The 24386-nt window shown below is 43.6% G+C and overlaps 5 protein-coding genes across 6 annotated transcripts in view; 1 reads left to right on the top strand and 4 right to left on the bottom strand.

The window, feature by feature from the left end:
• The window catches only part of RB195_017733 (uncharacterized protein), a gene marked incomplete at both ends in the record, with an annotated part of 39408 nt that extends 21097 nt beyond the window's left edge, over positions 1-18311 (top strand). For both annotated transcript variants that reach the window (XM_064184853.1, XM_064184852.1), the window contains 9 exons: positions 20-139; positions 275-370; positions 3831-3944; positions 4844-4985; positions 10607-10745; positions 10796-10891; positions 13069-13220; positions 15881-15973; positions 18183-18311. In XM_064184853.1, the coding sequence (XP_064040733.1) occupies positions 20-139; positions 275-370; positions 3831-3944; positions 4844-4985; positions 10607-10745; positions 10796-10891; positions 13069-13220; positions 15881-15973; positions 18183-18311 (1081 nt within the window). The remainder of the gene's footprint in view (positions 1-19; positions 140-274; positions 371-3830; positions 3945-4843; positions 4986-10606; positions 10746-10795; positions 10892-13068; positions 13221-15880; positions 15974-18182) is intronic.
• A 1389-nt stretch (positions 18312-19700) lies between these two features.
• On the bottom strand, positions 19701-20095 carry RB195_017732 (uncharacterized protein; the record flags this gene model as incomplete). Its single annotated transcript, XM_064184851.1, has 2 exons — positions 19701-19892; positions 20030-20095. 2 exons carry the CDS (start codon positions 20093-20095, stop codon positions 19701-19703), a joined length of 258 nt encoding a protein of 85 aa, XP_064040732.1.
• Positions 20096-20211: 116 nt separating this feature from the next.
• RB195_017731 (uncharacterized protein) lies at positions 20212-20817 on the bottom strand (the record flags this gene model as incomplete). The annotated part of the gene is made up of 1 exon (XM_064184850.1): positions 20212-20817. One exon carries the CDS (start codon positions 20815-20817, stop codon positions 20212-20214), a length of 606 nt encoding a protein of 201 aa, XP_064040731.1.
• Positions 20818-20984: 167 nt separating this feature from the next.
• On the bottom strand, positions 20985-21788 carry RB195_017730 (uncharacterized protein; the record flags this gene model as incomplete). Its single annotated transcript, XM_064184849.1, has 1 exon — positions 20985-21788. One exon carries the CDS (start codon positions 21786-21788, stop codon positions 20985-20987), a length of 804 nt encoding a protein of 267 aa, XP_064040730.1.
• A 109-nt stretch (positions 21789-21897) lies between these two features.
• RB195_017729 (uncharacterized protein) lies at positions 21898-22287 on the bottom strand (the record flags this gene model as incomplete). The annotated part of the gene is made up of 1 exon (XM_064184848.1): positions 21898-22287. One exon carries the CDS (start codon positions 22285-22287, stop codon positions 21898-21900), a length of 390 nt encoding a protein of 129 aa, XP_064040729.1.
• Positions 22288-24386: the final 2099 nt, after the last annotated feature.

Here is a 24386-nt window from a genome sequence, read left to right as displayed (position 1 = left end):
CGTTTATATATGTATTTAGCTCTACATTCGCTTCTGCTGGCAGATACGCAGGCCACTGGTTAGGCGATAACGCTGCGCAATGGGAGGATCTGCAAACTTCAGTAATTGGTGTGCAGGAGTTCAATTTGTTTGGAATACCGTGAGTACACTACGCATGTATAATAATAAGGACTAAATGTGTTCAACCGGTTGCTGTGATCAATCGCATCGTGCTCACCTGACTGATCACAACATAATATATGTCGTCGAGTCATTGACTGTAATTTTTCACCAGTTATGTTGGCTCTGATATTTGTGGATTTTTCTCCTCCCCCAGTGAAGAACTGTGCTTGCGCTGGCATCAAGTGGGAGCATTCCACCCCTTTATGAGGTAAGCCAGAAAGGTAGTTGGAATTTGAAGTTCAACCTGTTAACAGTCAATTTCCATGGAAATAGAACAAACATGACTCCTGAAGAGTTCCCCATTAGCACGATTTTGTTTGTTCTGCTTCACTAACTCCACCATCTCACAACAGTTGCAGTTTTCTTAATTACGCCGCAAAAGGCACAACAATGTATTTCTTACCGTATCCAAGGAAAACTGCAGGGCTTATACGTTGCCTAGTGCCATTTTGCTTACGCTGGGTGAAATGTCAAGTTTTTAAACTGAGAAGAAACTAGACAAAATATTCTTTCATTCTTGGCTTCGCGTGACCAGTACGCGAGTTGACTTTTTCAGAGGTTTCTCACTAACCTCCTTGAGGTTTAATTTGTTCACCACGTGAAAGTGGCCGACGTTGGGCTTTCTTGTAGCTGTTCTTGATCCTCTATGATACAAACAGCTTCTGTAGACCCGCCAACAGACCACGTCCCCGTTGTATGGAAGAGATTTTTATGTAAGTTAGTGAGAAGGGCCTGGATTGGCACGTAGAATTTCACTAGATTATGTGCAGTGTAAGTGCATATGCATCAACGTCGCTGTAGCTTCTGAACGTGTATAAAGGCGGGATATCAAGAAATTGATGATGTTGGGGTCTCTGTGGGATAATAGACGGCTCTCATTGTAGATTACGAATGTTAGCGTGGCCACACTCAGTTCCCCCTAATTTTCTTGAAAAGATGGAATCTGTTTTATTTCTGCTAGGCACTTAGAACGCTTTGTACATCCTCTTCCTTCAGCACTCACTCATTTTTTTCATTGGTTGTACTCCAATAGGGAGCTGAGCAGACCTCACTGACTGTACTGTTCACTAGTGAACGCGTTGTGCCTACAGGGGCGGCTAAGCAAAAAGAAAGGAGTGCCCGGGAGATCTGCGTGGAGAGAGCGCAGTGTAATCGCTACTACGTCACGAAGGGTGTGTGTATGTATGTATGTATGTATGTATGTATGTATGTATGTATGTATGTATGTATGTATGTATGTATGTATGTATGTATGTATGTATGTATGTATGTATGTATGTATGTATGTATGTATGTATGTATGTATGTATGTATGTATGTATGTATGTATGTATGTATGTATGTATGTATGTATGTATGTATGTATGTATGTATGTATGTATGTATGTATGTATGTATGTATGTATGTATGTATGTATGTATGTATGTATGTATGTATGTATGTATGTATGTATGTATGTATGTATGTATGTATGTATGTATGTATGTATGTATGTATGTATGTATGTATGTATGTATGTATGTATGTATGTATGTATGTATGTATGTATGTATGTATGTATGTATGTATGTATGTATGTATGTATGTATGTATGTATGTATGTATGTATGTATGTATGTATGTATGTATGTATGTATGTATGTATGTATGTATGTATGTATGTATGTATGTATGTATGTATGTATGTATTATGTAGTATGTATGTATTATGTATGTATGTATGTATGTATGTATGTATTATGTATGTGTGTATGTATATGTATGTATGCATGTATGTACGCATGTATGTATGTATGTATGTATGTATGTATGTATGTATGTATGTATGTATGTATGTATGTATGTATGTATGTATGTATGTATGTATGTATGTATGTATGTATGTATGTATGTATGTATGTATGTATGTATGTATGTATGTATGTGTGTGTGTGTGTGTGTGTGTTTGTGAGACAGTCACGAAATTCGAACAGGGCCAAGGGTTCACCGGCGTCGAATTGGAGAGCCGGCGCCACATACCTGTAGAAGGGGGTGAGACGGGTCCTGTGGCATCGAAATGGTGCGCAATGACTTCGTGTGCATGTCGCAAAAAGTAAACAGGATATTTCATAGCCGTGGCCACTGGGCGCGATGCTTTTCAACTTTATGACTACTTCGCTTGTCTATTTCCTTCCCCTTTCGCTTCAAGCTTGCTTTCGCATACCTTCCTCAGAAAGTGGAAACATGCATGCTAACGACTGCTTAAATAGTAGCGAACAGTTTACATGATCTGACGTAAAACGTTGTCTTTATCAGAAGGATAAAGTCTTTCACGTCATTTTGTGCTTAAAAATCATTCATTGATAACTCTTGGAGGGAAACAAGAGGATAACCCAACTTTCTAAAAACACCTTCAAATTGCGTCTACATGATATTGGTATCGAGTGAGTGTTTGAAGCTGAAGTTTGTGCGTTCTCCAAATGTAGAACTGACGCGGTTAGAAAAAAAACTATGGAATCTTTTCCCTTTATTTATAATAAAAAAGATGAAGAAGTATTGTTAGAGATACACAATTCCAATTTCACAAAAAGGACACTAAGATTGATTTTCGTTGATCAATGAAGGGGAGCGAAGCGGCGCTTAGTCACCAGTCTGAACGTTCGGCAAAAGCCGGACGTTCAGACTGGTGACTAAGCGCCAAATACTTAAGACTTTTTTGTGGTGTTTTCTTCGCCTGCCTTCACTGTTCAATTAATCAGAATTAATCGAAAATTAATAGTAGTAACATTTTCTGTAAAAGCAGAATTCTGTTTATCAAACAACTTTTTCTTCTTTCTTTTCTACTATAAATAGAGACGAGAAATTTCATAGTTTTCTTTCTAAACGTGTCAGTTCTACATTTTGAGAATACTCAAACTTCAGCTTGAAACACAACACACTATTTTTTTCTTCATGTTTTCCGCAACAGCTATCATAAAATGATGTTTAGCATAAAAATGACGTGAACGACAATGTCGCACTGATAAAAATAATGTTCCACATTATATCATGTAAAATGTTGGTTACTATTTAAGCAGCCGGTTTCATTCGTGTTCCCACTTTCTGAAGAAGGCATGTTACCAACCTGAGGCAGGCGCGTAAGGAAGGAGACGCACGGAGGAGTCATAGAGGTGAAAACCGACCAGTGCAGTGACCACTGGTATGAAACGATTGCAACGTCCCTTTTACCTTTTGCAACATGCAGACGAGGTTACTACAAAATAATACTGCATTATGGCACAACAATTCTACGCCGTTGGACCCGTCGCACCCCATTTTATAGTTATCTGGCACCGGTGCACCATTTCGACGCCGTTGGACCCGTTGGATCCCATTTTACCGCTTTACGGCGCCGGCGCCGTCATAATCTGGAAATTGCAATAAAGAACAATTTATATAAAGTTTTGTCCACATGACACTCCAAGGATCTGAGAAAAAAGGATCAAGAATAGAAGAGTCAAAACACACGCATTATTATGTTTAGAGTTATGTTCCTTTCAAACCGTGTGTAACGTTGTTCTAACTCTTCATTTCTGTGTGCGTCTTTGAATTTTCCAAAATATGTTCACGACTTTTTGCCAACACAAAATACCCATATATAATATGCGTATAACATTCTCGTATTTGTTCGTTAGATAGTTACTTGCAGGAATCATAACTGTAAAGGTGCACCTCCTCAGGATCCGGCAGAATGGAAATCGGTCGCTGAAGCGGCGAGGAAGGCTATCCTATTTCGATATAAATATCTTCCATACCTTTATAGGTATCTGCAGTTTCTTTTGAGATACTTGTGTTCTAAGCTGTATTATCTACTTCTGCGGGAAATTCTACGCGCGTGGTGCAATTGCACCACATTCAGGTCGTCCTGAACCGACTATATATAGTAAAGTCAAAACAACATGAAGTACGGTGCGTAAGCGGTTGCACTCGAAGGGTAACGGTTTAAATCGAGGTGGGACCATCGCGAACTACAGCAATGAACGGCGATAGCAGGGGTTCTCGCTCGACCCTAGCCGCTACGCTCCACCGCACAGCCTACGCAACTGCACCGTGCTTCATGTCGTTTTGACTCTAGCATAGGAAGCAATACGCTGACAAGTGTGAACGTCCCGAAAAAATGTTGAAAAACTAGAAGAACCAAACATTTTTAGCTGCCTTCCAAACTAGGTTCCTTCACCATGATGCTAAAAGAAAGTAGACGCCTAGAATACAACCTTAAGTTTTTCTGTTGATATAATAGTGAAGTCTATTATCGCGAAGCTGAGAAGTGCAAACCTCTGCGAATACTTAGTAATAAGTAGCGATTTCTTCTGTGAACGAGAATATGTATAATACACAAGTTCAGTTACTCCTAAGACATTTATTCCTATCACCAGTTGTGGTGATATTTTTCACTTAATGTAAGTATGAATCAGAAAAGGCAGTTTTGGCACTTGCTCTTAATTGGTATCTACTAATTCAACATTTCTAATTAGAAAGAGTTTTTGTAAAAAGGCTGCAATATTCATTACTTTACATAAAATTCTTGTAATCATTTCTTTGTAGGGAATGATTTAGCTCAAGCCATTGCGATCGGTTTGAGACTGTTCTAAGACTATGAGGAATTTATTCCAGAAAATGTTGGAATATGTTTCTCATATAGTGGAATGATGATTATTACAGCTTGCACTTTACTGTGTCAGTGAAGGGCGGAACTGTAATACGACCTGTATTTTTCGAGTTCCCATTGGATAAAGAGACTCACAATTTGGGTCATCAGTTTATGTGGGGACGTTCAATGATGATAGTTCCTGTTCTTAAAAAGGTGAGCGCAATCGAAAACTATCTTTCTAAAAGAAAAAAATGCGGTTAAAATAAGTGCAATTTGTTGAGAAGAGTGACTTGACTTAATCTTGACTTAATTGGCGGGCTGATGTCATCGCCTGACGCGATTACCCGCATCTTCGCCGAGGTGTGCCGTCCTTGAACACAGCTCTGCCCAACCTTCTCGATCTTCTGCGGGAGCTTGCACGGAATCAATCAATCCGTCAAAATTCATATTCTGCGAAACCTTACGTCTCGCCTGAACTGCCTATCCACGCCGAGTGTCCTCAGGTCCTCTTTCACTACCTCAATCCAGAACTTCGAAAAAGCTCGAACCTGACAGACTTCTCAAAACTCGTTGAACAAGGCAATCTATCGGTCTCCTTAACATTTGACCAAAGAGGTAAAGGCGATTGATTCACTTTAGCCACTTTCGATGGCGGTGCAAGATGTTGATATCTTCCACGTGTCATCCGCCCGTATACCACATCAATTTCTGCGTAAAGATAAGGTATTTTTCGTTAAGGAGTTAAATGCAGATGTGGCCGTAGCGCATCTTTGCTGAACACCTTTCTCGCAGCTACCGTTGTTCATCAGCATACAGCGAAAGTAACGGTAACAGAACTCATCGACGAGTTCTATCCACCCTGCTTGCATTTGTCAGGGCGTAGACGTAGTTCATAGGCTGCAGTCAGCTTCGATACAAGGTTGACAACATGTTGAAGTTTCATACTGCTTTCCGTGAATATAACAACATGGTCAGCGTACTCGAGATCGGTCAAGGGGCGTCCTGATGGTGCTAGAATGATATCGGCAAAACACTGATCTACTGTTCTTCGCATAATGTCGTTGATGGCGAAATTGAACAGGGAGCCACTGCCCCTTGTCTTATTTCAGTTACCACCTCAAACGGTGTCGTACATCCGGTTGGTTTTCGAACTGCAGCAGTTGTTCGTTGATTCATGTCATCAAGCAAAAGAACGACCTTTCTTGGTACTCCGTCGGCGTGGAACGCGATGAGAAGACGGGCTTGGTGAGGAAAGTCGAACGCGGCTTCAAATTCCAGAAACGCCAAATGCATTGGCTGCGAATACCGCTGCCAGATTTCGACCACTCTCCTGACGATGAACACCTTGTCAATCGTAGATCGGCCAGGACGAAAGCCAGCTTGTTCGTCGCGCGTTTAATGAGTCGATCCAGGATAATCCGCTCCAATACCTTGTAGATAACACGCAGCAAAGAGTAAAGGATAAAGGATAAGGTTTCTGGCGTTAATCAATCCGCTTGGGATGCGCCCCCACGTTCACTTGAACTCAGGATCGTTTGAGGTTTACGAACGTGTAGCTGGCCTATACAATGAGTTGCGGTGGCTAGCCGGTGTGTCAAGTCAGTGTTTTTATCCTCCCAGACAAGTCTGGTACCAACTTATCGACCCCGGAGGGATGAAAGGCTTGGTGAGCACTAGGGCGGATTCGATTCTCCGATCGATCGTGCAGGAAGCGGAACCTCTAACCGCTACACTACACCCACCCTCACGCAGCTAAGAGATTCCTCAATAATACCTAAGGTCCGTGACGGATAACTTCTTGTGGAGGGGAGCTATGATAGCGTGTCTCCACGAGTCAGGTATCCTTTCGTCTATCCATACTGAATAGTTGATCTTTGTCATCTCACGATTCCCAGATGGAGGAAGATATTTTAGCATTTCTGCGCTAATCCCGTTGTCTCCACCAGATTTTCTATCCTTCATTTTTTGAATACAGACTAGAACCTCCGACTCGATCGGTGGCTCCTCGTTAACCGCATATGTCGGATTATGAACGTGCTCGAGTTCAGGAGCTGACGGTGCTTGCCGGCTCAGCAAGGTCTTGAAGTGATCCCTCCAAATAGGAAGGGTTGCTTCACAGACATCTACTCCATTTGCAGGTAAGGACAGCAGTATATCTTTTCATTTTGCCGTTGTACTGTTTTAGTAAAGCATAGGTTTTCCGCGGGTTTTTGTCCTCCCACGCCTTTTCAAACTCCATTGCTCTTGACGTCCACTCGTTATCGCTGTCTTGTTGCAGTTGACGACGCAGCTTCCTTCTAAAGCGTTTTTCCTGGTTGAAGTCACCAGCACTGCGCGCGACACATACATAATTGTATGTGGATTTTGTTTCCGCAGATGCAAAGGCAAACTTCTTCCGCGGCAATAGAACCGGGAGCGTTCCCCTTGCAGCGTCCTGGATGCACTTTGTGAAGGAATCAAGGAAGCTAAACTTCTTCCTGGTCCGTACTCCACCATGAATAGACACACGTTGGCGGAATTTTGTTCTGCATTCATCGTCTTTCAGACTTTCCATGTCGATTTTGGTCGGAAAGGAACTCCTCGGTTTCCCTTGTGGAACCGTTTCTTGAAGCTGAGAAGAACTGGACGGTGGTCAGAGTCGAACGCGACTTCCCAAACAGCTGTGGATTTTTGGATATCCGACTGAGGAATGTTCCTCGCAAGAGCGTAGTCGAGCTGAAGTTTAAGAATCCTCATCTTCCGCTTGCGCTGCTCTTCAGGCATTAAAAGGGTTGACCCCTGCCACGTGAGCTGATGGAGTCGATGATTTCCCTTAAACGTGGTAGCCACGATGAGGTCCGTCTGTTCGCATAAGTCGACCAGACGGTTGCTGTTGTCCGACGTGCACTCCGCTGAATAATACCATTTTTCTAGCACATGGGGTTGCTGTCGAATTCCATCTTCGCATTTGCGTCGATTCCGACAATGACCACCTACTGGCTTGGTATTTTAGACATCAACGCATTGAGTTCATCATAGAAGGCGTCCTCACTGTTGTCCTCAGCGATTTCCATAGGTGTGAGCACTTACGATCCAGAGTTTACGTCCTCCACGATCCCGCAGTCGTAAAAAGGCGCATCTAGACGACGTTGAGCCAAATTCATCCACCAGGTTCCTGTAATCGTTCCTCAAAGCTATCGTGCAGTCACCTAGTTTGTTCTCATCAGCATCGCCGCAGTATATGGTGTAATTTTCGATGCTGATGACAGGCCGATCTCTCATGCGTGTTCCCTGCAGTGCAGCAAAAGGCACACAGAGATATCGAAGAAGTCTATAGAGCGTGGCTTGTTGGAGTTCACTCAATAGTCTTCGACCGTTCAGCGTGAGCGAAATGAATGGTTGTTGCCAAAAATTCCATGCTCCCCTCAGGCAGTTGACCTTTCAGGTTTATGGGCCTTGACGATGTGCTGGACGACAGCACCTTTTTGTAATGTATGGGAATCTTTCGCCATATAACAGTGCAGGTTATATAGCTCGTACGTTCTCAATGCGTACACTCGAACGTCTGATTGAGTTTAGTTAAAGCAGGGCCACCACGTGCAGGTAGCAGTCAAACTCGTATACGCGGCCCCATTGAGAAGACTGCATTTGGAAAATAACACTTTTGTTCCGCAATCATAAGTTAAGCAAAACACTTTTTGTTATTATTTGTTATGTTTGCGAAGATCATGCTCGTTATCATGGGTCAAGTTCCAAAATCAAAACTATCGCCAAACCAGCAATGGATTCTTGAATACTACGGCAAGCACACCAAGCTTGTAGAGCAGAGTCACAACGACATGAAGGATGGTGCAGTTGCGCAAGCGGTTGCTGTCGAAGAGACGCTTTTTAGCGTAGCGGTTTGGATCGAATGATGGTCCCTTCCACCACCGTTCATTGCTGCAGTTGGCGATGGTCCCACTCCGACTCCAACCTGTCCTCGTCGTCTTGAGACGCTGTCTTCTCCGCTCCGCTTCGAGTGATCCTCTTACGCAACTAAATCGTGCTTAATGTCGTTTTTATCCGACTATATATCTCCTTTAAAGGCAGCGTATCACAAAATCCACGGGGTGCCGAAAATCCAGAGAATCTAGAGTTTGGATTGTAGATTATGGACAACAGTATGGTCCCACTCAATTTCTCCTAATCGTCGTTAAAAAGACGGCGTTTGTCGAGGACGCAGCGCATGCGTGACGGGTGGAGCGTTACAAGTGATTTCGTACGAAGGAACGCTTCTACGCCGTCTTTTACTGCAATTGGGACAGGATGAGCGAAATCACGATGGTTTCCATAATCTACAACTCGACCTCTACGTTTTTCCCGCGGTGGTCCGCATGATACGATACGTCATACGCTGGCTTCAAGAGTATCAATTGGAAGGTGTGAAATTCTCAAGGTGGCGACAAAAAAACAAAAATTGGCTGAAACAAAACCTCTACAGCGATATTCTACAGTCAGTGAACAGAGGGGGAACAACTACAACTATATTGCAGTAGATTTTCAAGCACAGCACAGAAATTGTTCCTCCTCATTATTTGGGTTACGCTTTCGATTTCGTTATCCTTGTTAGGGCTTTGGAAATCAAGTAGCTCTATAATCTACTCCTTCAAATGCTCCTTTATTTCAGAAGTTGTGACCAAACAAACAGATATGTTCTTCAAAGACGATAGTTGAAATGTGCTTCTCTCTTCTAAGGCTGTTTTTAGCCGTTCTGGTTACTGCTACAGAAATTCGTCCAACAATTCCAGATTTTTCAACTCTAAGAAAGTCAAAAAGGATACTGTGGGAAGGAGTTCAACGAACATTTTAACCCAAGGACTAATTCAGTTCGTGGAGATGATTTTTGAAGGCACCACCCCACGAATCTGGGGTGGTACAGGTTTCAGCCTGGTTATGCCTACACGGTGTCGCAGATTGTGGGGAAGAGTGTGATTCCGTTCATCTCTTCCTGTATCAGTGTAAACGGACGACTCCGGAACGCAGTTTCATACGACTGCTTCTGTTGCAATCCGCAACCATTGCGCCGCGCCCCCCCCCTCCGATTCGTCCGAATGGGTTTTCGAGGAATCGCAGGCGAAATGGGAATCGCTTTAATTCCCACGAGGTGCACTAGAACGTGCCTCTATGTACACCTTCCGTCCCCTCGGCGGTCTATTCACTAGTTTAGCGTGAATAGGCTGGTGGGGAGACCTGATTAATCTTCATAGGTTCGCTCGTTGATGCGGCGCAAGCGCAATGGTGCGCGTTGCAATGCAAGCCGTCGCAAAAAAGGCAGCTTCCGTTTTTACAGCGACTATGGAGAGACGAGCGGAACCACCTGTTTTTCTGCAACCTACGACCTTACAGAAGCTTGACCATGGGAAATCCATACCTCGTCAGATTCGTGGTATGCTGCCTTCAACAATTGCCCCATTGCTCTGCGGCCGCTGACATAACTGTGCCGTGCTTCATGTCGTTTTGACTCTACTATATCGCTCTGATCAACTTCCGAAGAAGTCGGAATCCAAAAGTACAGTCAGCCGAACCGGATGCGAATCGAAAAAGTGAGAAGTCACACATGGCTCCTCGTGACTGTAAAATTCTCGGAATCTCCAACGAAGAATCGTTGCCATCTAAATCTATTGAAATTAAATGGAATTTAAATATATAGTTCGAGTACTGTGAAGAACTTAGAACCTTTAGCTATTTGAATAAAGGGAAACTTGTTTGTTTGATGTTGCTCCTCTACGTACTTAAATTCATCATAAAACTATCGAAGTTAGGAAATGTGATACCTCTTATTTTAGTTCTGCATATTCGTACACGTTTTTCCTCAGGGTGCAGTAAATGTTGATGCATATTTTCCTCAAGAGGAATGGTATTTCTTATACAGTAAGGAGTACGGTAAACTTATATCTCCCGGATACAATACTGTTAGAGCTTCATTGAGGTCCCTAACACCAGTGTTTGTGAGAGGTAACTGGCTGTAACTGATCTTGCTTCTGAGACATAAAAGTTCTATTCAGGAGGGAATATTCTGCCCCGGCAAGACCCGGCAATGACTACTGCTGCATCTCGAAAGAATCCCTTCGAACTTTTGATTGTACCACGCTATTCTCAAGGTTGGTCTACAGGTCTACAACTGTACACTTTTCTTCTATTAAACTTTACGCACATGACTCGAGAAAAGGTTTCCTTATCTACTCAACACCAGGAATATCAGGAGTTCATTAGGCTGCTCGCCTTAGACATTAAAAATAAGTGAAATTGACTATGTATATTCGTTTCCTCTTAAGTTCCGCTAGTTTCCGCTCGCCACATCCCTCAGCTAAATATTTACGTTCAATTTCGTCGCAGAAAGATGTCTGAAAATATTGCTCTCTGTTGCACAGTTTTCATCTTTGGTATTAATGCTATATGCACAAATCTGAGCTAACCTCTTAGTTCGTTCGGACAAAAAAAGAGTGTAAGGATTTTCTTATTTCCGTCTCGTACAGTATCAAATACGAACAACGAACAGCTACTCACTAAAAAGGCTTGACCTTTCTCTCGAACGCTGTCTTCAAGTACAGCAGCCAAATCAAGAGTATTGTGTCGTAAGAGTTACGTTTTTGGTGAAGGGGGTCATCGTGCCACTCAACCGAACCCATGGAGGTGTAAATACGCACCGCAGAACTCTGTTTTCATATTTCCTGCAATGTTGGGTTGAGCTTAACCATTTCTTCTTGTGTAGTCGTGAGTGATTAGGATTACTCCACAAAATCGTAGTTGTATCGTCGGGTCAGAACGGCCTGAAGTTTGTTGCGGTTGCGTAAGCGGTTGCGTTCGAAGCGGGGGAGTAGAATGATCAGTTGATCGAGATGTGACTATCGCGGTCTCCAATCATCGGTACAGTTCGAATGAAGCTTGCGGTAATCCCATCTTCTCGCACTGTATCCAGTGCAGCTGCGTAAGCGCTTCCGCAACTGCACTGAGTTTTACATCTTCTTGGTCCGACTATATGAAGGATGTAACGCGGCTGGTAGACGCAAGTTTGAGATTTACTGTAGGTTTGACATTTGAACCTTTCCTACTAAACCTAAACTACTTTTCCGAAAATCGCGTTTTTACTTATACTTTTGTCATAAGTGACATCATGAATATCGGTTACATTACGTGATGTAAAAAGGTCTAAGCCTTTTCGCTAGATGTCGTCGTTAGTGAGCCATATCCAACGACGTAAACATCACATTGGGTCATACTATATGGTGATTTCAAGGTCACATAACGAGAACAGAAACCGAAAAAGATCGTAGTCCAATCGCAGTGAGCTTGCCCAAATGATCGCCAAGCCCAGGTAACGGCCAAGAAGGTTTTGATGTGTGTTTGGTGGGATTAGAAAGCAATCATCCACTATAACCTCCTTCCATTCTCTTCCTTCCAAACATTCAATTTGGACCTCTACTGTCAACAACTGATCGATATCCGGCCGCTTTATTATTAGCCAATTCTGGCCGCTTCTAGTTGATCGAGACGATGAGTTGGCTAATAATAAAGATGTTGTGTTCTATCAAGATAACGCCAGACCGCACACATCCTTAACGACGCGTCAGAAGGTCCGAGCACTTGGATGGGTGTTCTACGGCACCCACCGTATAGCCCATACCTGGCACCAAGCGACTCTTACCTTTTTGAGCATTTGCAAAATGGTACAAAATGGTTATTGATGGTACAAAACTGGCATCAATAAGGGCTTGCGAAAGTGAGGATGATATGGATAGGAAGATATGGATTATCTGTTCTACAAGGACGGTTTTCCATTCTGGAATCTTGTCTTACTTTTCTACATTTTTTCTCTCAAAAGTTAGTTGAGAGAAATCTGCGAAATTTGCTATAATTCCCAACTTCTTTAAACCAACTTTACAAAAACAACTTCTTGTGCAAACCTTCCTCTGCAAAATGCACCCTCACCTACCTTCTTAAAGTTTTGCTGTCACTAATTTATAAATGTTTACTTTTCAACTTACCTAAAATCCTACCAGTTCTGCACTCATTTTCAGTAGTGTTGTGTTCGTCGGTAAAATTATATCCAAATAGTTGTTCGCTATATTGTTTTATATTCGTTCTTATTGATCGACTTATTTGCTATTTTAAAAGTCCACATATGATACTCAATTTTTTATTTATGTATTAATTTATGTATTGGAGAGAATGAGAGTGTGGGAAGTGTTTGAAAGGGTCGTGTTCTAACTAAACTGTTGGCCCAGTTTGTGTAATATGAACAAGTTTAATAATATTGCTTATTGTTGTAAGATTTCAGGCATTGGTGGATACGCTGATGGATTTTTGTATTGGGATGACGGAGAATCTATAATACAGTCTGTAGTTACTCACAACTTCTACGAGTGGTCCTTCAAGTTCTACTGTGATATGAAACAAGCAACTCTCTTTATTGAAACAAGAAGACACGCAGTCAGCACTTCCTATTTTTAATTTTAAAGGAAGACTATCGCTTCACTTCAGTCAAGTTGCTTCACCTGTGGGCAAAATTGCAGTCAATATTTATTGACAGTTTACAGGACAGAATTTGGAGAATCATCATGAGCCATGAGTGATTTATCCGCTCAAATCTCTTCTCTTCAGTCTCTGGAAACGTAGAAGACCAGTTCCAGCGAACGTACCACTACTTTGAATCACAATGGTTCCTTAAAGGCATCACCCAACAAATCTGGGGTGGTACGGATTTCAGGTGGAATATTCTTATACGGGATACTAGATTATGAAGAAGGAGGGAGGATGGGGGGAGGGGGGGAGGGGGGGGGGGGGAGGCGTGATTCCGTCCATTTCTTCGTAATTGTCGTAAAAACGGTCCGGAGGATGTGCACAAGGCTGGCGCGCTCCAATCGAACGCGTTGTAGAAAATAGCCGGATCGCTCGAAGCCGTATCGTCCGGGCCGTTTTTACGACAATTAGGAAGAAATGGACGGAACCACGCTTCTCTCCATAATCTACGATTCCGTACACGAATACTCCACCTGAAATCCGTATCAACTCAGATTCGTGGGGTGACGCCTTTGAAAGGACCCTAGCGTGAATTATAGTTTCCTAGGGCTAATGAATGTGGACTTCGAAGTGATTGGCAATGTGACTACCTCAATTCAAGCACTTTTAGTTTTGGACCGCAGTGACAAAAAAAAACATAAATAACTGAAAAAACTAAACTGCTTTTTTTCCTAATAGTCAGGGAGCTTATTACGCATATTACAGTCGGGTGGACTTTTTTAAGGAAAGGGAACCCACCCTCGCTTTCGTTTCCAAGTTTAAAAGACCTGTGCTGGACCGCAAAATCCTTCTCCACCATGCATAAGTCATTGTCGAATCTTTCCCTCAATACAGGCAGTATTGGACACCTGCTTTAATCTTCTCAATCAGAACTGCTTCATGCATTAAGTTCACTACAGAAAAGCTATCGGAGGGGTTAGACGTGCACATTTTCTTGTTACATGGGGTATCAAAGATTAAATGCAGATTAAATGGTGCAGGCACAGTAACTGAAACGTAAAACAAACTTGGTCCACCATATCCCAGCACATCTCAGCAAAATGGAAGGGTCAATTAAACGTGACATGAATGAGCACAGTGAACCATGTGCTATTGATTTGTAGAGTATCGGGATTTACTTACGATGTCACCTGCAGGTCATTTAGGACCGATTACATGGAGAAAGTAAATGGCAATCTGTAATCGGGTAAAGATGAAAGATAAGCACATGGATGGTCTTGCGAAATCAAAATTTGCAGCATTATCGTAGCTAGATGGGAAGTATGCACAGGAGGAATGACTGCATTGTAACCGGAAACGAATTAACACCATAACAGAACCAGCGACGACCATAAGTTTACTTTGTAATTTCTGAGATCGAAAGTTCGCAAGCTCTGAAACACCGGAATATCGGAAGTTAAAACAAATACAGTGGCTAATTATACTAAGGTATAAAGTGTTGCCAATACCAGCCTCTTTAAAGGTTACTGAGAATCCTCATTACGCACTCATTAGGGGTGGAGATAGCGGTTGGAATCGAGGCGGGATCATCGCGAATCATCGTATTGCAAATGAACAGTGGTAGCACGGGTCTTCACTCGATCCTAACCACTGCGCTTCACTGCTTTGCTTCGAGAGAACCGCTTTCGCAACAGCACCGTGATTTATGTCGTTTTGACTCCACTATAAAGCCCTGGTGAAAAAGAGAATCAGCACAATAAGTTAGAATAAGGAATAAGTATGACTCTTCAAAAAACAATATGATACCAGATGTAATAATGTTTAAATGGTGGGGAAAGTAGCAGGTTTCGTTGTCGGTATGCAGGCCGGTGCGTGCTGGTTTGGGGGCAAGCTGCTGATGTCTTTTATAAGAGTAGGAATAGTGGTTTCGGTACGAGATTTCCCTGTTATACATTAATATTTCCAGCGTGTAAGGTAAGCATTATCCGAGTTGCTCTCTGAGTGCGCGAATTGTTCGCTCTTCTCAGTGGTGTGATGAGGTGTGAGGAAGATAAATCACTTACGACTCTCATTTTCTAGATTTTGATGAATGCGATAATGCCGAAATGTTAGCGCTGTCAATAAACATCAATCACAATCTTGAGCTGTAGAAGTCAATGAATCCAAAATTCAATGATAGTTTAAACTGACGCTGGTGGGGAATCTGTGGCCAAATGTAGAGTTCGGGATTACGAGTACGACGACCAGGGAGTATTCTAAGGACGATTAGGGGAATTAGACGTTACCCCGCTCAATTCCTCTCTACTGTATTGAAAAGTCGTGCCACATCCACGAGTGAGCGCTTGAAAATCAATCAGTTTTTCTCAACAAACTATTCAGTGAAGAGGCTGCTGACGGTACTGGAGCGCGCACGAAGGTGGCGCGTTCTAACGTACGTCGTATTAACAAACGCCGTTCGCCACGCCATTTTTCGAGCCGATTAGAAGGAAATGAACGGGGCCGCAATCGTACTCGTAACCAACACCCCGAACTCTGTATTGGCTCACAGAAACCCCACTGTTGGCTTCCAGATATCCTGTCTTTGAAGACAATAGTCCCAATTTGAAGAGATTCATTCTACAATAATTCAGACAAATCTTACAATTCCTACGCTGGATAAACTGGAAATACTCGGCTATAAGTATAAACCAGATTTCGACAGCTTTGCATTAAACGGAATTAATGTGAGTTTTCAAAAGGCACCTCGTCTCATCGTTTATTCTGAACCACTGGAACAGATGATACGTTGCTTATTACGTTTTCCTTGTCCCATCTTCAGTTGAGAACCATCTTTGGATTTATCACGGAAACACGGGTTGTCGGCTTCTTGTTGACTCCTGCTTCGTAAATTTGTCTCCACTAAAGTCCCGTTATTTTATTGATGTGTTTACAACCTCATACTGAGAATATCCATCCCACCTGGTTCTGTAACGACTCAAATTGCTCTTTACTTACACTTCCTCACTTCCCCACATTTTTTTCTCTTACCCTTTCTCTTATCCGCGGCACTGCTATTTCTTACTTGAAATATGTCTGACACATAAAAGACCGTCCAACCCAGCAAGAAAATGTATGAATCTATGTTTACGTATTTGCCCGAACAATCCTACCACAGTGACTATATAAAATTTTCTTCTTCACCACACCAAGTACCACGCGGACCGAACCGTTTCTGCAGACCTCAAAGGTGGTTAATTAACCCTGTTTATTAAATGGACGATTTGGATAACAATTCAACAAATACAAAAATAGAAAAACAAATACCAAAAGAAAAATTAAAAAGTGATTTCAAGGAAGAAAAAAATGCTCTCTTTCTCAGCTGAATTTGTGGTGGAGATACTGATGAGGAGTTTTGATAACAAATGACGAAGGCACAACAAGGCAAAGATCCGACCATAAGATATACAAATGGAATTCAGGATTAAAAAGAATAGAGAGAATTCTCTATAGACTATTTCCCTCCTCCATCTTTCTCATCCATCCATGACACTGGGGTTTTCTCAAATTTTATGGATTCTTACAGAGGAGAGGATCCGTTTATGTCTGCGACAAATTCCAGCTGCTCATTTCAAAAATGTTATATGGCTGCGTATATCATTTATTGGCAGTAAGTCACCGACGAAGTCACTGCCAGCGTGACGCGTTGTGATCATGGTCACGCTCGACGCTGCACCTCCATCATCCCACACCTAAAAACTGATCTAGCGATTGATCCCTGGGTTGATGGCGCCTAAAAAAACAGAAAAAAAAGGAAAAGAAAAAGCTAAGACTACGACTTTAAAGCAATCGTATTCATGAAATTGCAAAAAAAAAATAAACGAGGGGCTTTTTATAAAAGGAACAAAAAGAAATCACCGAATGGGTTATCTTCGCAGTCGCCCTACCGGTAAGTCATTCTGTAGATCACGGAGTGCATATAGACAGAGATGCCAGAGCCTGTGTCTGCTGAGTCCGCAAAATACGCTCAGCGACTACTACTACCTTTGAATCTATCTGTGGTAGGTGACGTCAACACATCGCGACATTTTCGCACCAGCATGTGGTGTAAGAGTAATCCTTGCAAGTATGAGAGGGTTCAAGTCCAGTTTTCCCTCAAATCCAGAGGAGCGCATGCATAATAGCCGTGTGTGTTTTTCCCTCCCCAACAATGGAACTTACTACGCGTGATAGAACACGGGTAGTCCGGACCGCGTCCTTTGTCATGAGATATGGCAGCATCTGCTACTTCTGCTTATTTAAGTTATGTACGACTATGTGCTCCTATTCGGTGGTTTTTTCCGGATATGTGAAGGTAATGGGCGTGACCCTTCTCATATTTGTGAACTCCACCTCTACCCTTTCCAACACGTGCAGATATCGTAACAGGAGGTGCAGGTTTTGTGATATGCCGACTTTAAATAGGTGATATGAGGTGTAGCTTAAAATAGCTCAACCCAGCGTATCTCAATTTTGAAGTGGTGCGGAATGCACATCGAAGACCTAGAGTTCGAGTGGTATGTAGGTTGCAAAATCAAGCGTGGTTCCGCTCATCTTTCTCTAATCGTCGCAAAAAAAAAAAACGGCATGAAACCATTTTAGTTCCTACCAGGTACGTTAGAGCGCGCCTTTGTCTACACGTTTCAGTTCCCTTGGCAGCCTATACATTGGTTTTGCTTGAATTGGCTCTTGAGGAGACCTCATTAGTCATCGACCGCTCACTCGCGGACGCGACGCGCGCACATGGGTGATTGCAACTGACTCGACTCGAGAGACTCTACGCTTGCGCTGTAGGTTCCGCACAACGTCAAAATCGTGATACGTTGCCTTTAATCATAGAGCTAGTCTTTAGTAACAATGGTGGAGTCGAAACCGTTGTATCGTGTCACAGTTTGAAAAATGAATCTTTCATTTCAGGTGGATGTTGAACACTCCCTCTCCAAAGACGGTATTCTTGAAATCTCGAGAAAGGATATGATTGATATTTCAACAGGAAAGACATACAATCTTATGTGGACACATTATTTCGAAACATTAAAGGAATGAATTGATAGAAATTTTGAAGGATTTTGAGCACATATTTTTGCAGGCCAAAAAGTTTAATAAAGGCTGGTGTACATATACTCGGGTCAAAACGACATGAACCACGAGTGCACTTGCGGTGCATTTGCGTACGCGCTCGAAACGGCGCAGCTCCTGGATCTGAATTAGGACCGTCGCAAACTGCCGCGATGAGTGGTGCCAGCAAGAGTTTCACCACGCTCCTAGCCGCTACGCTCCACGGAAGCGCCTCCAGAGGAGCCGCGTACGCAACTGCGTACGTGCTTCATGTCGTTTGACCCTACTATACATATTCGGGTCAGAGAGGTCTGACTTGTAATGCGACTGTAATGTGTTCGATCTTGAATGTGAGGGGCAGTGAGGCTCTTGTGTTCTATGCTCAGTTTTCTCTCTCCGTTTGTAATGTGTTGATGTGTTGGAGATGGACTGCAGTGATTTCGCAATATGATGCTTATGGAGTGGGGAAGCTACAGTAGATACCCATGAAGAAATACGTAGTCATGAAAATAGTGATTCGAACAGCGATTCACACCATTGTAGACGAGACATGTATTAGCAGTATCCAGTGAGGCTTAACAGTAGGATGAGACTGATTAAACTAGAGCGAAAACATAAGATTAGTAATAGAAAGCAAAGAAAAGTTTCGGATGCAAACTAACAAAATTGCGGCGGATGTGGCATATGTTAGTGCCAAGAGATTCCCCAGCGTCGATAGTGAGAAAAAGTGCTAGACTTCCAAGTCCGTCACTTATACAGGGTCCATAAATTGGTACGCCTGTTGGAATCAGAAAGTTGCTGTGTAGGAAGCAAACGCATTCCAAAGCCACTTTGATTCAAAGTTTATCACACTGACGCATCTCCAGCAGAGAGCGTGATGCAAGACACTTCATCCTCTAACTATACCACGTACAACGTTGCGTGGTTTTCAACTACTTCATACAAACCTCTACTTCATATCACGTGAATAACTGTGCATGATCGAGAATTATGAAAATAAAGGTTTGAAAGCTGTTGGCACTTAATGAGTCCATTGATCAAGGAATAAGAACTTTCTCGCAGCGAAATCCCATCTGTCATTGCATTAGAAACACGACTTCAGTGGGTTGGGCGGAGCTTAAAGGCAGCATGCCACACTAGTTCCTACGAGATACGTTAGAACGATTTTCTGTGCCCACGTTCCGATCCCCTCAGCACCTCGTTGATTTGTTTTATTTGAACAGGTTCATTAATATTCGAACTCTCGCACGTGGATATGGCGCGTGCGGAACCACCCCGGATCCAGGAATCTACAGCCCCATCTCCAGCTTTTCTCGCGAACTCCCTCGCCACGACAGATTCGTGGTATTTCTTTTTGACTTAATCGGCGGGCTGATGTCATCGCCTGACGCGATTAGCCGCATCTTCGCCGAGGTGTGCAGTCCTTGAACACAGCTCTGCCCAACCTTCTCGATCTTCTGCGAGAGCTTGCACAGAATCAATCCATTCGTCGCTGTTCCATATTCTGCGAAACCTTACGTCTCGCCTGAACTGCCTATCCACACTTGAACAAAGCGATCTGCCGGTCTCCTTAATATATGACCAAAGAAGCGAAGACGATTTACTTTAACCACTTTCGATGGCGGCGCAAGATGTTGATGTCTTCCACGTGTCATCCGCCGGTATACCACATCAATTTCTGCGTAAAGATCTTCATTGTGACATACCCTAGGCCAAAAGTAGCCAAGTAGCCGTCTAAGCAGCTTTCGTTGTGGGCAGTCAAGCCTCTCCATAACCGTTGATCATGCTGCCCAAGTCTCCAATCCGTACATCATAATGGGGCGAATTGCGGATAGGTAGACTCGCAGCTTGACTTCGTTGGTGATGGGGGTCAACCACAGGCATTTTATTAAGGAGTTAAATGCAGAAGTGGCTTTAGCGCATCTTTGCTGAACATCTCTCTCGTAGCTGCCATTGTTCTTAGCGTACAGCCTAGGTAACAGAACTCATCGACGAGTTCTATCGGTTGTCCCTCCACCCTAATTCCCGATCGAGGTCTCGAAGAGATCCACATCTGCTTGCATTTATCAGGGCGTAAGCGTAGTCCATAGGCTGCAGCCAACTTCGATACAAGGTTGACAACATGTTGATGTTTCGTACTGCTTTCCGCGAATATAACAATATCGTCGGCGTACTCAAGGTCAGTCAAGGGACACCCTGATGGTGCTAAGACAATGTCGGCAGGACACTGGTCGACTGTTCTTCGCATAATGTCGTCGATTGCAAAATTGAACAGGAAGGGTCCTGCCACTGCCCCTTGTCTTACTCCAGTTACCACTTCAAACGGTGTTGTACATCCGCCTGGTGTTCGAACTGCAGCAGTTGTTCGTTGATTCATGTCATCAAGCAAGCGAACGAACTTTCCTGGTACTCCATCGGCGCGGAGCGCGTTGAGAAGACGGCGTCGGTGAGGAGAGTCGAACGCGGCTTCAAAGTCCAGAAACGCCAAATGCATTGGCTTCGAATACCGCTGCCAGATTCCAATCACTCTCCTGACGATGAACACCTGGTCAATCGTAGATCGGCCAGGACGAAAGCCAGCTTGCTCGTCGCGCGGTTAATGAGTCGATCCAGGATAATGCGCTCCAATACCTTGTACATAACACGCAGCTAAGAGATTCCTCAATAATACCTAAGGTCCGTGACGGATAATTTTTTGTGCAGGGGAATTATGATAGCGTGTCTCCACGAATCAGGTATCATTTCGTCTATCCATACTGAATAGTTGATCTTTGTCACCTCACGAATCCCAGACGGAGGAAGATATTTTAGTATTTCTGCGCTAATCCCGTCGTCTCCACCAGATTTTCCATTCTTCATTTTCTGAATACAGACTAGGACCTCCGACTCGGTCGGTGGCTCCTCGTTAACCGCATATGTCGGTCTATGAACGTGTCTGAGTTCAGGAGCTGACGGTGCTAGCCGGTTCAGCAAGGTCTTGAAGTGTTCCTTCCAAAGTTCCTTCCAAACCGGAAGGGTTGCTTCACCGACAGCTACCCCATTGGCAGTGTTGAGGACAGGGGAACATCTTTTCATTTTTCCGCTATACTGTTTTAGTAGAGCATAGGCTTTCCGCGGGTTCCTGTCCTCCCACGCCTTCTCAAACTCCATCGCTCTTGACGTCCACTCGTTATCGCCGTCTTGTTGCAGTTGACGACGCAGCTTCCTTCTAAGACGCTTTTCCTGGTTGAAGTCACCAGCACTGCGCGCGACACATACAGAATTGTATGTGGATTTTGTTTCCGCAGATGCAAAGGCAAACTTCTTCCGCGGCAATAGAACCGGGAATGTTTCCCTTGCAGCGTCCTGGACGCACTTTGTGAAGGAATCCGCATCGCTAAGCTTCTTCCTGGTTTGTACTCCAACATGAATAGACACACGTTGGCGGAATTTTGTTCTGCATTCGTCGTCTTTCAGACCTGCCATGTCGATTTTCGGTTGAAGGAGAACTCCTCGGTTTCTCTTGTGGAACCGTATCTTGAAGCTGAGAAGAACTGGACGGTGGTCAGAGTCGAACGCGATTTCCCAAACAGCTCTAGATTTTCGGATATCTGACTGAGGAATGTTCCTCGCCAGAACGCCCGAGGTGAAGCTTAAGAGTCCTCATTTTCCGCTTGCGCTGCTCTTCAGGCATTAAAAGGGTTGACCCCTGCCACGTGAGCTGATGGAGTCGATGATTCCTCTCAAACATGGAAGCGATGATGAGGCACGTCTGTTCGCACAAGTCGACCAGACGGTCACCGTTGTCCGACGAGCGCTCCGCTGCATAGTACCATTTTCCTAGCACATCGGATTGCTGTTCGAGTCCCATCTTCGCATTTGCGTCGGTTCCGACAATGACCACCTGCCGGCATGGTATTTTAGACATCAGCGCATTGAGTTCATCACAAAAGGCGTCCTTACTGTTGTCCTCAGCGATTTCCATAGGTGTGAGCACTTACGATCCAGAGTTTACGTCCTCCACGATCCCGCAGACGTAGAAAGGCGCATCTAGACGACGTTGAGCCAAATTCATCCACCAGGTTCTTGTAATCGTTCCTCAAAGCTATCGTGCAGTCACTTACTTTGTTCTCATCAGCATCGCCGCAGTATATGGTGTAATTTTCGATGCTGATGACGGGCCGATCTCTCATGCGTGTTCCCTGCAGTGCAGCAAAAGGCACACAGAGATATCGAAGAAGTCTATAGAGCGTGGCTTGTTGGAGTTCACTCAATAGTCTTCGACCGTTCAGCGTGAGCGAAATGAATGGTTGTTGAGAAAAAAATCCATGCTCCCCTCAGGCAGTTGACCTTTCAGGTTTATGGGCCTTGACGATGTGCTGGACGACAGCACCTTTTTGTAATGTATGGGAATTTTTCGCCATATAACAGTGCAGGTTATATAGCTCGTACGTTCCCAATGCGTACACTCGAACGCCTGATTGCGTTTAGTTAAAGCAGGGCCACCAGATAGCAATCAGACTCGTATATGCGGCCCCGATTCGTATGTATGGTATGCTACCTTTAATGATAACTGTGAATCTAGGATATATCTGCTCTAGCCCACCGACAGCCCATTCCTCAGGCACAGATCCGAGTGCACTTATAGTACGATCAAAACGACGTGAAGCACGTACGCAACTGCGTATGCGACTTCTCTCGAGGCGCTTCGGTAGAGCGCAGCGCCTACGAGCGTGGTGAAATCTCTGCTGACACGCAGCCGTTTCCCACGATCCCAACTCGGTTCCAACTGGTGTCTTCACCATCCCGCTTCGAGCGCGTACGCAAATACGCCTCAATTACGCTCGTGATTCATGTCGTTTTGTCCCTACTATAATTGGCTTTGAGTTTCTAAGGATCGTCCCACATTCTCTTTAAAGTAGCATATCACGGAATCGACGCAATGTTGAAATCTGATGACAAACAAAACTCAGGGTGTAAATTACAAATATGGTCATGGCCCCGCTCAGTTTCCTCCAATCGTTCTAAAAAAACGTCATAGAAAACGGCGGTTGCTGCTACAAGGGATGTGAAAATGCTCCACTCTTGTGCACGCGCCGCATCAAACGAGCAAGCGGTAGAAGGTGAATGAGGTCTCTTCACTACACCAGAATGTATACATAGGGGCGCGTCCTATCTTACCTCGTAGGAAGAAGCGCATTTCCCACGCCGTTTTTAATGACGACTAGGGGGAATTGAGCGGGGCCACGTTCATATTCGTAGTCGAGTGGCTACCTCAACTCCGTGATACACTTCCATTAACTTTAAGAATTAAAGCTAAAGAAACGCCGTGTGGTTGCTGCTGTTATACCACAATCATAAATCTTAACTGTTATGATATGTTGATCTGTGCACCTCCTTTGGAGAATTAATTGGTCCGTTGCTCTGTGTGTTCGTTCTAAGCAGTCGCTAATGGTTTTTCTTTGTCCGTAAATTATTTGTAGTTGATTTTATGCACTCTTGGGACATCAAGCTTCAAACAAATCATCGATCACCCTGTATTTGTCTTTTAGTTTTTGAAGAGAGCTGAAAAACACAATCACATGTAAGTATTCTCATAAGAGCACTCAAGTTCTTTCATTTGAATTAATTCATTGTATTCCTTACTTTTTATCGTGGACAACAACTCACAGAAATATTGGTTTGTTGTATTATGTTGACCATGCCCTCCTTTGGAGAAGAAAATCGTCGTTCTGTCCACAGGCGGTCGCTAATTGTTCTTCGTCATTCTCAGTTAATGAACAGTTTGTAGTTGATTTTATATGCTTTCAGAACATCAAACATCACATTAGCAGTGATGGGAAATTAAAATTCAAACATCTCCTGCAAACGCTGATTAACAGAACTCGAATTGACATCATTATTCATAGTTGATGAGCCTGCTATGCTGCTGCTAAGCATTATTATTCTTCTAAGGATTGACTTCTAAAGACCGTGTCGTTACAATTATACGTGTAAGTGGTACAGGAACAACTTACACGTATAATTGTAACGAAACGGTTTTTGGAAGCATAAGTGCAGTCGGGTCAAAACGACATGAAACAC

Source organism: Necator americanus, chromosome II (assembly GCF_031761385.1).
Source record: "Necator americanus strain Aroian chromosome II, whole genome shotgun sequence".
Classification (NCBI taxonomy): domain Eukaryota; kingdom Metazoa; phylum Nematoda; class Chromadorea; order Rhabditida; family Ancylostomatidae; genus Necator; species Necator americanus.
The sequence above is the reverse complement of the archived record's forward strand: the minus strand, read 5'-3'. Positions and strand labels throughout refer to the sequence as shown.